The 16,268-nt window shown below is 48.1% G+C and overlaps 1 protein-coding gene across 1 annotated transcript; it reads right to left on the minus strand.

Moving 5' to 3' along the window:
- Positions 1-5,173: 5,173 nt before the first annotated feature.
- Positions 5,174-10,437, minus strand: metrnla (meteorin like, glial cell differentiation regulator a). The gene is made up of 4 exons (XM_003964696.3): positions 10,074-10,437; positions 8,224-8,612; positions 6,068-6,127; positions 5,174-5,977 (listed from the first exon to the last, which is right to left on the minus strand). Exons 1-4 carry the CDS (start codon positions 10,169-10,171, stop codon positions 5,664-5,666), a joined length of 861 nt encoding a protein of 286 aa, XP_003964745.1. The 5' UTR covers positions 10,172-10,437; the 3' UTR covers positions 5,174-5,663.
- Positions 10,438-16,268: the final 5,831 nt, after the last annotated feature.

The raw sequence follows: 16,268 nt of genomic DNA on the forward strand, positions 1-16,268 counted from the left end.
TTCAAGTTTATGAATATTAAAATTCTCACCGAATCTGTTTTTATTCTCACACTTTTCTGTTACAGAGACGCGGGATATTTAAAACTTGTACATTTTAAAAAGAGCTTCTAGATTCAGGTTTGTGCACGATGATGCAGTCACAGTTTCACGAAGCTGCTAAACTGTCCTGCAGGAGGCAGCATCTGCGTAGTTGACAGAAATCCTCGAACTTTAACAGCTGTCTTTTTTCTAAATCTAAACTATTACAATAGTTAAATTTGTCAGGGATTTGTTTAGAGTAAGCCAGATAAGAGAGAATAAGCAAATTGCAAATCAGATCCACGTGGTTAAACATAGTAACATGTGGTTGATTGTAAAAATCTTTTCAGTATATTTACTTTATAAAACAAAACACCAGGATGAGAAGGTTAATTACACAGGGTTACAATGCAAGCATAAAGTTACCTGTACCATTAAATACTCAATAGATGTAATGTACAGTATAATAACATTGTTCTAGCTTCTAATATTTTTCCATACATCTGCGAATTCATGATTTTTTACATGTAAATAGCCGGCAGCAATATATTCAATTAAAAACAGGTAAATTGTCTTGTGAGCTACTAAAGAATCATACAGCATGCACAAAATAATCCAAACCCGTATAAAAACTGCTGGGTCTACTGAAATCGGGATGATGGCATTAACAGTTTAACAACCCAGAAGAAAAATCTTTGGGACCGTGGAAACTCTTGAACTATTTCCTCACATCTTAAGCTGTGGCAGACCAGCAGGAAATCCTGCTGTCAGCAAATTTCCTCTTCTATATGCGTCAAAATCAAATGTGATAATCCTCCAAAGATATGCAGCATGCAGTATAGCGCACGTATGTCCTCGTCACTTTGCAGTTTGACGTGATGGTTGTGTTACAACCGTCGATTCAATATAAGATTCCTTAAGTAGAGGAATATTATATTGAACTGATTGCTCATTTGTTTCATTAAATTTAAAAAAAAAAATAGTAGCAATATGTATTGTTCCATTTGAATAACATTAACTGCTCTATTTGCAACCTCGGCATGAATCCTTCAGCTTGACCTCTGACCTCACAGCATGCACAAGCTTTTCACAACAAGGCCTCTGATTACACCAACTGTCACCTGTCCTCAGCTCCACAGAAGCAGAAACACCTGACGTGTGTGTGTGTGTGTGTGCGTGTGTGTGTGTGTGACCCCCGAGTGTTTTGACTTTCCCTGAGCTCAGCCATTCTCTCCCCAGCTGACCGCCCAGCTGTTGCCGACATTTCGCCGCTTGAAAAAGGTTGTAATTCAGAAGACAGCCGATGGCCCCTGTAATGACCTGTAATGATTTTACTGCGGCCTCTGTGTTCTACAGTTGTGTTGGCTTCATTTTGGTGACCGCGCAGGCAGATGTTCGACTCGGAAACACAGATTTGTGTTTTTTTTTCACTAATTTCATTCAAACTTTTTTACCGAAGAGTTTCTATATATATATATATTTATATTTTAGCCTGAACAGAAGAGTTTGTTGGAATTCTGATCCTGTTTGCACTCTGACTTTTTGAGCATCACTGAAAATGCAGATTTCTTGTCTTTTGTATAAACTGCAGTTTTAATAAAGACCCTTCGGAATCCACCTCCCTCAAAAATCAATCGATCATTCTGTCCCAAAAAGCAAACAGCTCACATCCGCTTCTGTGTGAAAATCTGAGCCCCAGCTTCCTACCTATCCATCACTCAAGCTATTATGTTCTTCATTTGGACCTCCATCAAACGTCACATGTGCAATTAGACGATCCATCACACTCTGGACGTGGTCTGCCTTTGGCTGATCATCTGTGTCACCATGAGATGTGTGTTTCCTCTAGAGGCTAGAGGGCATGCCCCCATCTTCTCCAGAGTCTAATGGCTGATTTAGACAGGACCCATTTTCTTCTCATCCCAAAGCCGTGACTCAGGTCAGAGGTCAGTGTGGGTCGGCCCGGTTGCCAGGGTGGAGTCGGGCAACAGGGCAAAGCCACTGGTGCTCAGTGGACTGTGCAAACAGTGGATTTGCTGGGTCTGACAGGCCTGAGAGCAGAGGATTCTGGGTAGATCTCATTATCGCCATTGCACAAGAGCAGAATGTTGATGAGTGACAGCTTGAGCAGAGCAAGAGGCAGCGCGCTCATTTGCGATCAGGTCAAGAGAGCAACGGCAGCGGCATTTCGCTAATGGCTGCAGGAGTTAGTCCTGAAAACTAGTCAGTGCAAAGTTTTGCATCAGAAGTGTAACTATCCTGCGTTCAGAAGGGGGGTGTCACGGTCGTGTCTGAAACAAGCGGAATGGTGATGTTGCATCAGCAGACCGGTGAAGAAAATCAGCTACAAATTGGATGCTGGGACGGAGCTCCAAGCCTGGTCGCCGTTCACAACGGCACGGTGACATCATGAGAAAGTTGTCTCGCTCCCCCCTCCCATTGACACGTCCCGCTGTTGCCATGGGGCCCCTGGAAATGCTACTGTGGATCCCAGTAAATGAAGGATGTTTGGGGGAGGGGGACAAAAACGCATGTCAATAAGAGTGCCATTTGCAGCGTGTTTGCTTGACGTCTGCAGAGCCAGACTCGGCCCCCCGTTTTGGGGCTGCTGACCATGACGGAAGGGGGGGAGGGTGCCCTCGCAATCCTGGGGGACAGGCGTGTTTGCTGAATGGACAGGGCACCCCAATGAGGTCCCTGGGAGTCATGTGAGCTGACAGCAGCCGCACACATTCCCCCATTGAGAAAAGAGGCAGACAAAAAGAAGAAGGGGACAGTTCTGAAGCCACAGACCGCAGCAGCAAATCACTACTCAAAGACCCAAACGACTGGACAGAATAAAGACATATGGGCAACAGGGGGGAGGGAAAATAGCTAAATTAGAAGTGTTTTCACACATGCAGAGAGATTATAAAGTCATTTTGGTCATAGTTTGTCTCTGGCTGGTCCTCGTGCTCTGAGACAGAGTCGTCTTGACAGCCCAACATCATCCAAGATGACGCTAATCTCTAAACCATCTGACGGCGACCACGCCCGCACCGCTTCTCCACCACTTCCCGTTTCCTTCGTCACAGCACATTATTCCCCGCTCCCCTTTGATATCTGATATTTAGACAAGCAGGGCCTTGCTGTGACATCCCCCACCCCACCCCGAAATTGCTTTTTGCTGTAGACACCCAACACCAGAGTCCTGAATCCGGAGGACCGCTTCAGAGGGGCGGGGCAAAGGAAGGGGGCTGAAAGGCATTTCATGGCTGGGAAACCCAGGGCCCACTCGGGATTAATAAACATTCTGGGAGGTGTCTACTTGACCCTTGCTGTCCGACACGCCAAACCTGGCTGGAATTAAACGCCGGTCACCACCCATGTCTCAGGAAGTGCTCGTAGCACTCGACGGTTCGTGGAATTTGAACTTAGATGGTAAAATATTTCCCAAAATATTGCAAGAATGCGAGAGCTGCATCGCTGAAATGTTGGGGCAGCAGGGTGTCAGCCCGAGGCAGTGAGGAATGCAGAGCGAGACGCGGCTTGGCATGGGCGGCGACTTTTGCACCGATGGGGGCGGCGTGTTTATATGTGCTCGGGTCAAGACCGCGAGCACAGCACAGGCACACACACGTTTACACAGGGGGGAAATACAAAGTGTCCATTGATTCCAGCTAATCAAGGCTGGAGGATGCCACTCGCTGACTTATAATGTGTGTGTGTGTGTGTGAGAGAGAGAGGGACAGAGAGACAGAGAGACAGAGAGACAAAGAGAAGCTAATGCTCTGCTCACACTAAAGTTTAAGAAACTTTTAGGTTTCACTTCAAAAATCAAAGATAATTTGAATGATGTCACAATCACATTCCAGAAGAGTTGAGTTAACTGACCCACAGCTGACCCACCACCTTTCTTTCCCTTGAGCGTGTCCTCCTGCTCCTTCTGGGGGGGTCAGCCAGCACCTTTCTGGCCTTAGCCTCAGAAAAACCTTCTGCTTCTCCATCGGCCTCCTGCAGGAGCTCTTTGGGCTGTCTGACTTCGTCCCTCAAGCTCTTGTCAGAGATCTGCGGCTCTGAAGTCCTTATGCTGAAATGAAGAAAAGAACTTGCAGCTTCAGGCAGCAGTATCTCTGAAGGATAGAGATAAATTGGACCATTTCATCCTCTTGTGTGATCCTATCAGCTTCGCTCTCCTCCTCTCCTCAATCTCATGGACATCCTCTGGCTGCCTCCTCACATCCTCTGATGGTCGTAAATAATCCTGAACAAAGAAGAGAAAATATGGCATAATCACATATACAGTACCGGTATATATATCACCAAAACTCCAGTGTTCTGTCAATGTCTATTAATAATAGGTTACCATAGTAACCGCAGAGTGCTTTCTTGTTATGTAATACTGGTTGGCCAGTTAATTTTTTGAACAATACATGATGGAAAACACAAAACGTAAATGTGATCCAGACATAATGTTGATGAACCTGACAGTCAACGACCAACAGATAAATGCCTGAGCCAGAGGTTTAAGAGTAGGACACGGTTGCCATAGAAACTCTGTTTGCATTTCCCAGTGAACAGTGGCTTTCAGCTGGAATTCAGACGTAGGATTCATTGCGGTGTTGTCCAGAGCGGCAGCGGTCGAGGTGCATTTCCGTTGGAGCCTGAGGGAGACTGAAGTAACAGCGGAGATCCGGACGCCGGACCGTCCCGACGCAGCTTTAATCAAATAACGGGACTCGTTTTGGGTTTTGAAATTAGAGGTGATGCAAAAGAAAGCAGACAGGATGCCAATCATAGGTGGTTGGGGAGCGCTGGTCTCTGCTGCGCACTTAGGTCTGCCTTCAGCTGCGCCCAGACAAAGAGGCCTTTCAGACTGACCTTGACATGCAGCCACCCCCATCACCACAGGAACCAGCGCGGAGGAACCATCGCCAGCTCTCTGATATCAATCTCCCCGAGCCCTCGGTCGCAGCTCAAGGCTGAGGTGAAGACGAGGCCGAGGGAGCTTTTATTCCTCCAAAGAGCGCCGCAGAGGTCACTCATTAGCGCTAATGCTAATGTTGCCTTTCAGAGCAAGGTTTGGGTTTGTGTCAATAGTGTTGGAAAAATAACTCATCAGTTCAAATCAATACAAACTTCTCAATGTGGATTTAACTGAATAAAAAGTCAGAACTTTTCCGCAGAATAAAATATTTTATTCTCAGGGTAAAAAAAACAAAAACTTGTTTTGGTTTGTTTTTAAGCAATGTACATCATGAAAAAATGGACTTCAGACATTACCTTGTGATTTTTTTTTTTAAAACAAAATAAAAATTAGAGCTTTTTTTACTTTTTACATTGTTTATCATAAGAAATAGCTTCAGAACTGTACAACAAGCTTTTTACAGAGCAGGCCGAGCTTCAAAATATACAACGTTCATTCACATTTTATACACATTTTTAAAAAACAACGTCTTGCTACATTTAAAACTCCAGAGCTCCTCGTCTGCATGTAGATGCAGTCCGACTCCCCGTGGCATTGAGGTCAACCGAGGTCGACCATGTCCACTGAGACCACTGGGGTGCTCTTCCATCATCGGACTGCAGGAGAGAAGACGACGAGGGTCAGCGCGTCTCCTCGCCCAGGGAAGACTTCCGTCTCCGTGCACGTGCGGGTCAAACGCTCAGTCGGTGTCCACGTGACAGGGGTTGGTCCCCTGCAGCTGCGCCTCGTTATAAACCCGCAGGAAGTCTTTGTACCGCGGAGCGCAGCCCATCCAGGCCTCGCCAAACCTCACCATTCCCGTGAAGAGGAACTCCCCTTCGCCCGACCTCACCCTGCACTGAGGGGGCATCTTGATGCTGCCGGTCCAGCTGCGTACCCTCACCCCGCCACCTGTAAAGATCTGGGTCTTCTGTCTGTAGAGACGGCTTAGAACCACACTGATGGACGAGTGTTCCTCTTCCTGCTCCACCTTTGTGATGCTGCCTCGCGCCACTGGACAAACAGAGCGGTTGGACCGTGTTTAGAGAGCGGTCCGGAATTTATTTCTGGATTCCTCTGCAGGGTAAACCAACAGGGACTTACCGATGTCACTGGTGCAGACAGCCAGAAGGATCTCGGCATCACTGCAGGGCTGACACGGCGCTGAAAGGACACAGAGCGGAGACAGGAAATGAGCTTTGATCCAATTAAATGTTCTGAAATATACATTAACATAATTTGCTACCATTAAAACCTGTTGGATTATCATCAAATGGAGTTTAACCAAAGCCAAAACCCCCTCAGACAGGGAGGACCCAAGGATACCATAGAAGAGTATGGAAGCCCAGAGGGGGAAAACAAAAGAACAGCCTCTGCAAAGTCATTGGAAAGGCTGGATTTCACTTATGTGTGGCAGTGAGTCTTTAGAGTTTTACAGCAGGAGAAAGGACCCTAAATGAGAGCAGTCAAGTCAGTGATTAGTTGACTCAGGTGGACCCGTGGCCAGCCTGACCACAGCCCCTTTATGAGCTGCAGCTCTGCTGTGTTGGGGGTGGGAGAAGGTGCGGAGTCAGCAGTGGGCCTAAGATGGAGACTCAGTGGGAGCCCCTTCATAAAACCAATGTTAACTTGTGTGGCTTCAAACAACTGGATTGTTTGTCTACAGGCTCTGGTGATCAATCTGGTTCTGTTCCGATGTCTTCTGGGGCAAAAGAACGACTTAAATCAAGAAATAAGTCCGAGCTCAGAGCTGCAGCATCAGCAATTTTTTTAGCAGGCCGATCCGACCTTTGTGGTGAAGGGGAGAGGAGCGAGCAGGTCTGGGGTCAGCCTGTGCAGCAACACAAGGTGCTGCCTGTCTCACCGCAGAGGTCAGAGGTCAAACAGCCACAAGCATAGCAACAGCTGGAGCGCTGGGGTCCCTTTAGAAGGCTTGACCTCGCCCTAGAGCGGAGCCTACGGGCCCTTTGAAGTGGGCCCGCGCGCTGCCGTCGCATCAGAGCTGAGACCTTAAACCCTGGGTTGTTTTTTTTTCCCGTCCAGCAGAACCGAGCGGGGCTCACATAGCGGACATGAAACAGAACCGCAGGAATGGACCGGGAGCCAAGTCAGCATCTCTCGCTGGCCCGTGCACACGTAGCAGCGCTCTGAACCACTTCACAGGCCCAAAGTGGGATGAAAGATGGAATGAGTGGAAAAGTAGGGGGGGGGGGGTCCCTGCAACATCTGGGCCTTCCTGCTTTCTGTAATGAAGCAGAACTTACTAATACCACAGCAGCACAGACGAAAACCACTTCAAGAAAACCTGGCAGCAACGGAGGGAAGATATACGACCGGTCGGGGGGTGACAAGAAAAATAGCAGAGTGATAAATAGAGAGGAGAAAAGGGGGGAAAACATTTTAATTAAGCGACAGGACTGACTAAAGGAAAGGGGAATGACAGGGAGGTGGGGTTCAGCTCCAAAAAGGTCCTCCCAACATCTGGCTGTAGACACATTCCATTTTGACAGGGAGCAACTCAATCCCAGCACAGTGGGTCCAAGAGAAGAGAAATGGAGGGCAAACAAAGCGCACGAGGAGAAGCAACAATCAATCCAACAACCCGGGCCTCGGATGACACGAGGCCCCCGTCTTAAGGAATCATCCCGGTGGCACATCAGGCCGCAACGTTCCCTTTTTCTAGCTTCCCTGCCAGAGAATGATGCAGGACGGGGAAATGTGAGCCAGGAGAGCAATAAAAACAGATGTGAGCCTGATGTGGCTCTTATTTTGCTTTAGGTGTGAAACAACAGTTGCACAGTTTGAACCCTCCGCAGGTCTGGCAGGTACGCAGCGTGAAAACAATCGGCTGTTTTTCCAGCGGAGAGCCTCTCTGGTCGGCTCTACTTCTCTTTCTTTTTCTCGGCCTCTCAGACACACACATTATAGCTGTTACACTTTGAGTTTTATTCTCAGCAAAATGCTCGCGAGGAAAAGTGCGACGAGGAAGAAAAACCTCTTCTTGGCCAGACTAAGACTGCCATGGTTCCACCCGAGGAATTGATTTGGAGTGTGTGGGACATTTACTGAGTTTCCATCTGTTTGAAATCCGCCAGTAGATGCTGCATTTGGTGCACAGCTCCCGCCACAGGGAGAACCATAAAGGACCAAAGTCCCAGAGGTCTGCAGACACTCACCGTGTTTACATACATGAAACAATTAACCACTGGTTTACGGCTGAAATTACCCAGTAAAAATATTACAGCAGAGATTCGTCTTACCACCCAGAGAGCGCGCATCTGGTCCCGGCCTGTTGCTGAGCAGCTCGTACTGGAACGCTGTGGTTCTGCGACTGATGTCCATGTGTGGGACGGCTTCGATGAAGAGCGCCCCCTCGGTGATGCCGAAGCACTGCACCTTGCCCCGAGCCTGGTCCTGCTCGCGCAGCAGCAGCCGCAGCTTGCCGCTGCGGTCCAGGTAGACGTTGGTGCCTCTGGAGTCCGGAGCGGGTTTGATGCAGACGGAGAGACGGGCGGCGGCCGGGGAGAGGATGTTGGGTCGGAGATTGACGATGATGGCCCCGGTGGGGTAGAGCCACTCCAGGGAGCCCTGCGAGCAGCGCAGATACACCTGCTCCACGTCCCTGGCGTGGCCTTCGTGCATCAGACCGCTGGAAGGAAAGAGCAAGAAAGACATGAGCAGAATACTCAACAAAGCCGAACTCATATAATCCAGAGATGGATTATATCATGGCCGACCATGGATCGGACATAAGACCACATTCCCCCTAAAGCATTGACGGCCGACTGCGCGCAAGGCCGGCGGCCTGTGCGGTCACGAGCCAGAGCAACCGGAGTCACCCCAGTTCCAGCGCGCGCACCTCCCTCCAGGACCACACTGCTCTCCCAGGGCTCTGGCCAAATGAACCCCTGGCATTCTGCCTTTTGGGAAGACTTGGGTAGCAGGAACGGATGAATGGGGAGACACAGGGGCTCCTGGGTAGACAACGGCGGCAACAGTAGCCGAGACCTGCTGCATGCAAGTGCAAATGCAGGTCACGCATCGAACCTCCCCTGCTTTCAAGCCACCAAAGAGCCTGGAAGAGACTTGTCCGGGCCGCACTTTGGACCTTGGCGCCAGCACCACCAAACGACTCCCTCCAGAGTTTAATGCCTGGTCAGGGTTTGAAAACTCAAAAACTTCAGGCCGTCAGTGATTCTGGGGCGAAGCCAGAAGCAGGAAGCCGTCGGCAGTCTACCAGCATGTGCATGCCAAGCTAGCGGTTAGACTCCGGGGGGAGAAACGCCCAGCTTCCTGAAAATGAGATGCTAAAATTCAAATTCACCACAGCTCTAAGGCAACACATGGCCCATACTGAACACATGCAACCAAAGCCGGGCCTCATAAAGAGCCCCCCCATGCACCTCTAATTAAGCCTCTTCTTCACTTCTGCATGCAATTAAAGATTAGTCAGGACTGAGTAATGAGCAACAGATTATTGGTTAAAGACCTCAGCTCAAAACCGGAGGATGAAAAACAAAACCACACTTTGAGGCTCAGCTTCTCAAGTGCAAAACACATTTCAGCAGATGTTTGATGGGAGGTGAAACTTTCCACAATATGTCGCCTGAGGTTTTTTTTTTTTTTTTTAAGCGTCCGTTAGAAATATAAAATCCAAACACGAAGCCACCTCAAGAGGGGCTTTTGTTTCCAGCTTGATCGTAATAATTCTGCAACATCGAAAGCATCAAACACTCTTTTTTGTAGTTTAAGACACATGGAGACAGTTATGTTTATCGGCTGAAGATTAGATACGTTTATTGCAAAATGTTATAATACGTGTAAAAGAATGAATTGCATGTAGTTTAGAGGAGGAAAACGCAGCTCTTTCATAATTCCGACATGAACTAACAACTGAATGATCGGATCTAGATCCCAGAATCTTCTTTAACAAGTTAATCTAACTTTGCTTTTGTTTGCAACTATTTTCTCCCAAATGACCTTTTCTCCGTCTAATTCTGCCCCTCTGGATGTGGGTCGGCCTGATTTTGAGATCCACTGGGATCAAACGTTGGCGTCTCAAACATCTTTTGACCGTCGGAATTGCCCCCGAGGGGCCATGGAAGCTCACCTGCCCTTCCAGCTACACTGGTCGCTGGAGTACTGGCAGAGGGAGATCCGCCAGAGGAGCAGCAGCGGCAACAGGGGGGCCAACGTCGGGCTGAGCATGTTGACGTCGCCGCTCACTTCGCCTCCTCCGGGGTGAAACTCAGATGAAGTCCGCCGCCCTGGCTCCAGCTACGTAGTGTTTCCATGTGCCCCCGGGTCCGCTCCGCGTCGTTGTCCGGGACTTTTTGGTCTATTCTCAGCTGGAGCGGAGGAGTAGGAGCGGGTGTGCGCAGCTCGTATATCCGCCGGTGCTGACAGCTCTCCGTTAAAGGTAAACTGAAGCGCTCCGGCTCCGACTCCTGCCCCGCTGAGGGCCAGCGCGCGACGTCACACCCCAAGCCACGGGTCTGTGATGCGTTCAGGGACTCCAGTGAAGCTCAGCAATAGGAGCTTCCCCTTTTAAAAAAGAGAGCTGGGTTGCATTTAAGTCCTACTTGCGCGTATAAAGTTGGAGGTCAAATTGGACGTTGGGAAAAATAATTCAAGTATTCATTATTGATTTGATTTCAAAGTAATGTGAATGAAGTGAAAATATGGAAAAACAGATGACAGTTATATTAAAGTGGATTTTTAAGTAGATGGCAAGCCTTCTGCGTGTTAAAACTTGTTGAAAAAGGATTTCAATAGTAGCTTCAAAATGTGCAAATTAGTATGTAAGTAAAATTTGAAGTTACACCCTAAAAGTGACATGAACTTCCACTCATCGTTAGTAAGGCCGGCTCTCTCGTATTTTGCAATAGTTTCCAGGAAATGAACAGCATGATGAAATCAGGGGTTGAATAGTGAAGTACATTCCTGTTTTGTAATCATCAAGGGGTGCATTTTCCATCTGCCTAAAAAGCAACCTTAATGTATGTCCTTTTAATTATTTTCAAATTAGAAATCTACTAATACCAGTAAAACGAATAGATCTTTAATCTCCCAACCGATATTTGAAGATCCACCTTTCTCTGACTGCAGGGACTTGTTGAGTAGTGGGGTCTGTTACTGCATATGTAAATACAATCTATTCATCACCCGTGTCATGGATCCCAGCTTTTCTTAGGGAACAACATGTGCGTGTGTGGACGGTGCGCGGCATGGGAAAGAAACCCGTCCAACAGGGAAAACCAGAGCAGTTTGTAACAGCAGTATTTTTCCTCCCCTTTCTGGTTTCTTGGGAATTGGAAATGGAGAGTTGTTTGACTGATGTGTCTTTATTGCTGACTGACATGTAGGCTGCAAGTCGAAGCCTGAGCCAGGCCACATATATATATTTTAAAGTTGCAATTCGTGCTCCTTCGAGGATTAATCAAGCAACTCTTCCAGTATCATTTGTGTAATCGAGCCAGCGGATTAGTGAAATCTGGCTGTTGGGGGTGAACTCTAGTTTCTGTTGGCTCTCTGACAGACTGCAGGCCGTTGGGGAGTTATACCTCATCGTAAGATAACAGAACAGCAAGACAAGACTGAACTTGATGAGTCTGATTGACTCGTTGCACCAAAGCTACACCTGTGCTGCCAGTTTGAAACCGATAGCTGTGACAGATAATTACCTACATTTAAATGAAAAGAACGAGTGAAGCGAATCAACTGCTGCCTCGACTCTAAAAGCCCGGAGAGGAAAATATTTCATTAATAATAATGTTTTGCCGAGGAAATGAATCTCTTTGAAGAGGGGCGGTTTGCCATCTCTTTGTTATTGCAGTTGGTCGACGGCTCGCTGCTCATGTTTGTTATTTTCTCCCTTTCGGCAGCTCGGGGGGAAGCAGGTCCGGCTCCCACCCTCCACCTGTCACAAGTTTCACTAGTGCTGGAACCCCCGACAGGAGCGTGCACGGAGCAGGGGTTGGACACACAAAAACAAATCCATGATAGTTAATCATCGCACAGCGCGGCGCTCTTGTTGGATTCCGTTGGCAGAGGAAGCGTGACATACAACACAGAAGCGCTGAACTGTATAGCCTCAATTATGGGATCAGGGGCAGTTTGGTAAATACAGTATGTGGTTTGGGATAGTGAGGGAGAACATTAGTTTGGTTTAGGGTGGCTGGGAAAGGAGGGGGGTGAGTTCGGGGGAAGGGTGGATATTTTTCCTTGTCAGACCTTTTGTCCTAAAAGGAAGGTTTAGTGAGTGTGACTCACTTTTATGCCTGCAGTACGCCTGCAGGTGTAAAAGCAGCCATAAATGTATCAGGCGGCAGACAGGAAGTGATCGTCCTGCGTCTGCATGTGCAGCATGTGTGCCACTGTCCATCATTTCAGTTGTTTGTTTTTTTTAAATTCTAGCAAATCCAACATTGTATTAAAGTCACTATTTTTTCCCGCAGTGAAAGGACTCATTGTTCCCCAAAGGTAGTTTACCGCATCTGGAGTTAATCTTCAACCTTAAATCTTCCGTTCCAGGAACTGTTTGATTAATTCCCCGCAGCTTTAGCTAATAACAGCCACATAAACAAAGCGCCGCCTTCACACAGGCATGTGCGATATCCTGCGGTATGCGCGGGCTGATTGGTAGGTGCTGATACAATCGGGAGGCCGTCTGCCTGTCATCGTCCCTCTCTGGCTGCTGTCAGAAATGCAGCTGAACTCACACCTTTGTGAGCATTCCTTTTTGCAAATGGAAACCTGTCATCTTCAAGTACTAGATGCTGCACGAATCTCCTCTGACACCTTGCATAGTAAGGAAGATAGCGTACATTCCAGCGGTGGTCACTCTATCAGCGGTTACAGTATTATGAAAGCCCACACATCCACCAGGGTGTGTGTGTGTGTGTGTGTGTGTGTGTGTGTGTGTGTGTGTGTGCTTAAGAATGTCTTTTTCTAGGCCAGAAAATATGTTGATTTTGAAAGGAAAAGAGGCACTTTGATATATAGATCTTGACGTTTTCTGGAAGACGTATATGATGTGAGGGGCAGCGGAGGAGATGAGATCCTGGCCAGGCCCGGACGCGGCGACGTGCTCGAGGCCCTGCTGGTTTTATCCTTGATGCTGTTCTCAACACCAAGCTATCAGCTCCATATCAGTCCTTCGGCAGCAAAGGGAAACTTGAAGAACTCCAGAGCATTGGGCTCAGCGGAAGAATCTGGGTCACGGCTGGTTTCGGCGTGGCGAGGTGCGAGAGGCAGGTGGGCCCTTCTGGCCAGGAGTGAACGTTCCACAGAGCTCCCCTCTGGATTACAATTACAGGTCCAAGTGGTTCTGAGGCGGCTGGATTAGCAAAAGCCAGAAGAAGATCACAAAAGAGGGACAGAAGCCACCAAATGAGCGTTCAAAGTAAACATTGACCTGCACGGGGAAGCAGACGGGGCCGTCCTCAGAAGCCATTCTCCAGGACCACATTCGATCTACAGATTCGCCGCGCTCAAAGCTTCCTGCGGAGGGACACCGCCGGACCACGTCCATTCTGTTCTTTCACGGCACGGTGACACGAGGGCTTCTTTGAGGGGTACACGCATTCTTCCATTCACTCCATCAGTTCAGGATGCGGCCCACAAAAAGGTTCAGCCATTGGGCCTACTGATGCCGGGGGACAGGCATGACCGTCCCAGAGACCGCGGGGGAGCGAGCCGGAGCCGCGGCACCGTCCTAACTCTGGAGATTGACAGGAGCATCAGAGCATTCTCCGTCTCTGGGAGAAATATTAGGGTTTGTATTCTACATTTTTTTGTCTCGAACAGCTTCAATTAAGATGTGTTTTGCTGTAAAATATCTCCAATTGGGATTTAAAGCCTTGATTTTTGTGGCTGATGCATTTTTGTTTGTGCGGTGAAGCGATTTTAACTCAGCAAATCTCATTTGCCTCCAAACAGGAAGGATTTGTTTTACACTTTCGGTCCAATGAAGGACCTGGATTCGACCTGACGCGGCTAAAAAGCACACGCTCGTGTTTACACAGGGCGAGAGAGCGAGTGGAGGAGGCGAGGGAATGCAGGTTAGGAGAACAGGCAGCCTTTTGTGTCCATCCACATGTGCACAAGTTTGAAGTCTTGCCTGGAGAAAAGCAACAATTTAGAGTGTAATCAATCGAATCTGGGTCAATTAAAGGCCTCTCTGAGTGAATGAACCTCATGAATGATGTTTATGTTGGGTGTTGTTTTCCAACACACATATTTTTGTGGTGCATCTTAATCTGCCTCTTACCAGGATGTCAGATGCTGTTTCCTCTTTCCGTTCAGTCTAGAGACGCGTGCTCGGGCTGGCAGCTCCGAGCAGGTTTCAGAATATCAAATCAGCTTTTTCGATTTGATTTATGTTTCTGTCTCAATCGTCTCGGCAGGAAAATGCCTGTTAAGAAAAATGAAAAACCTAAATTTAATATACTCTCGTCCAGGTAGCTGAACAATTAACGTGTCATTGCTGCATACTGTAATCTGTCTTTTGTCAGGAGCCCTCAAATGGAAAACAACCCAGGGCATGCCAAAGCTTGAAGCGCAACACTGGATTACAAAGTAAGACGCAAATAACCTGTTAGGTCTGAATCTTCAATTATTCATCTTTCGCTCATGACAGGCAGCCTGCCAACGGCGTTCGGGAGGGAGGGTTTTCAGAGCTGTGGTCTGGAGTTTCTGCAGTTAAATCTCTGCATGCAGGAATGCACAACTGTATTAACACGCTGACAGACCACATCCACATGGAGGGATTATAACAGGCAGGTGGCACAGAGCCGCAGTGAAAAATCCAACTTTTTAATAACCTTTATGGAGATGAAAGCAGCTGATGAGCGAGGGCAACACAGAGGCCGTCGCCGCCAGATCAGCTGAGGGATCATGGGGGCTGTGATCTTATTACGGCGCTCCGTGTCCGTCGGCACTTTACCCAACTCCTCAAGTGACTGGCTTCACCCGGCTAAGAAGCTCAGGGTCTGGCATGAGATAACACACAGGCACACATACACATACACACACACACACACACACACACACACACACACACACACACACACACACACATGCACACGCACACACACACACACGCACACACACACACACACAGACAAGCAAGCTCTACTGGATGTCCTCAAACTTCTCAAACCTGTTGCCTGTGACACGTTTCCAGCACATCAAAAGTCTTTCCCTGCTGTGTGAAAGGTTAAATAGCACATTACTGATCTGCAAAACTACATGAGGCATAATGGATTAAAAAGCAAATCAAGGTTTTGTATGTGAACAAGTACATGCACTTTAAGGCGTTCCTGTTATGGTTGCACTCTCTGACACCTGTTGATCAATGTGGTCATGATGAGACACGTATCTGGGCAGGTGCTGCAGCAGGTGAGCCAGCCACACGTACACACACGCACACACACACACACCTCACGAATGAGACATGAGCTAATCAACTGAGAGGCGGGAAACAAAATACAAGAAAAGGAGTTTATTGGCAACCAAACCTGCATCAAAAATGCAGTGTGAGGTATGTTAATTTAGTCAAGACAAAGGCAGACCTTATACATGAACTAAGATCAGGCTAGTTTGGCTAATGTCGAACATAAAGTTAAGCGTGTTCCCATCAGCAGGTGAGTCACAGGGATGAGTTGACTCAGACATATGCAGGACATGAATATGCTATTGCACAACTGAAACACTGTTTCAGAGCATAAATAAGTGATGTGGGAAGCTTTAGCATTTAGCATTAACATGTCTGCACGCGCCCGACGCCCTGTGCGGTCACGGGTGCAAAGCTGAGCAGCTTTGAGGCCAGACGGTTGAGCCGGCTGCTTAAAATCCAAAGACTTGTCTGCAAACGAAGCCGCCGGATCAGTGGTGGGCGGCTGGCTGGCCCCTCACCTCCACCCTGTCCCACTCTGCCCTCGCCAAGCTTTAGAGCCACCGGCATGCTGGGGAGGTACGCGTCGCACAACAGGTCCATTGTAGTGCGATGAGGTAAGACCGTGATTGTTACAGTCGCATTCAGGTGGAAATACACCCATGACTCCCGGTGACAGTCGCTTTGTGGCTTCTGGGGATGTTTAGATCAGACACAATGGAAAGAGTGGTGGGTGGTGCGCGCACCTGAGGTCATAACTGCAGCCAACATAAGCTCTGCTGCATATTTCCATGCGTCTGCCTGAGTCAAGGCAGAGGCTACGAAGTTTTAATAACACGCTCATATTTGCGTTGGCTGAATCTGTCAGCTTTGAACAAAGAATAATCCAAAGCAGAAGGCCATTAATTC

The sequence above is a fragment of the Takifugu rubripes genome, chromosome 5 (assembly GCF_901000725.2).
Source record: "Takifugu rubripes chromosome 5, fTakRub1.2, whole genome shotgun sequence".
Taxonomy (NCBI): Eukaryota; Metazoa; Chordata; class Actinopteri; order Tetraodontiformes; family Tetraodontidae; genus Takifugu; species Takifugu rubripes.

What these genes read in the sequence shown, in the direction of transcription:
- metrnla (XM_003964696.3), bottom strand. Translation starts at nt 10,171, where the DNA reads ATGCTCAGCCCGACGTTGGCCCCCCTGTTGCCGCTGCTGCTCCTCTGG. An exon ending in CAGTGTAGCTGGAAGGGCAG is followed by an intron (nt 8,613 to 10,073) that starts GTGAGCTTCCAT and finishes CTTTCCTTCCAG; the next exon opens with CGGTCTGATGCACGAAGGCC. An exon ending in TGTCTGCACCAGTGACATCG is followed by an intron (nt 5,978 to 6,067) that starts GTAAGTCCCTGT and finishes CTGTTTGTCCAG; the next exon opens with TGGCGCGAGGCAGCATCACA.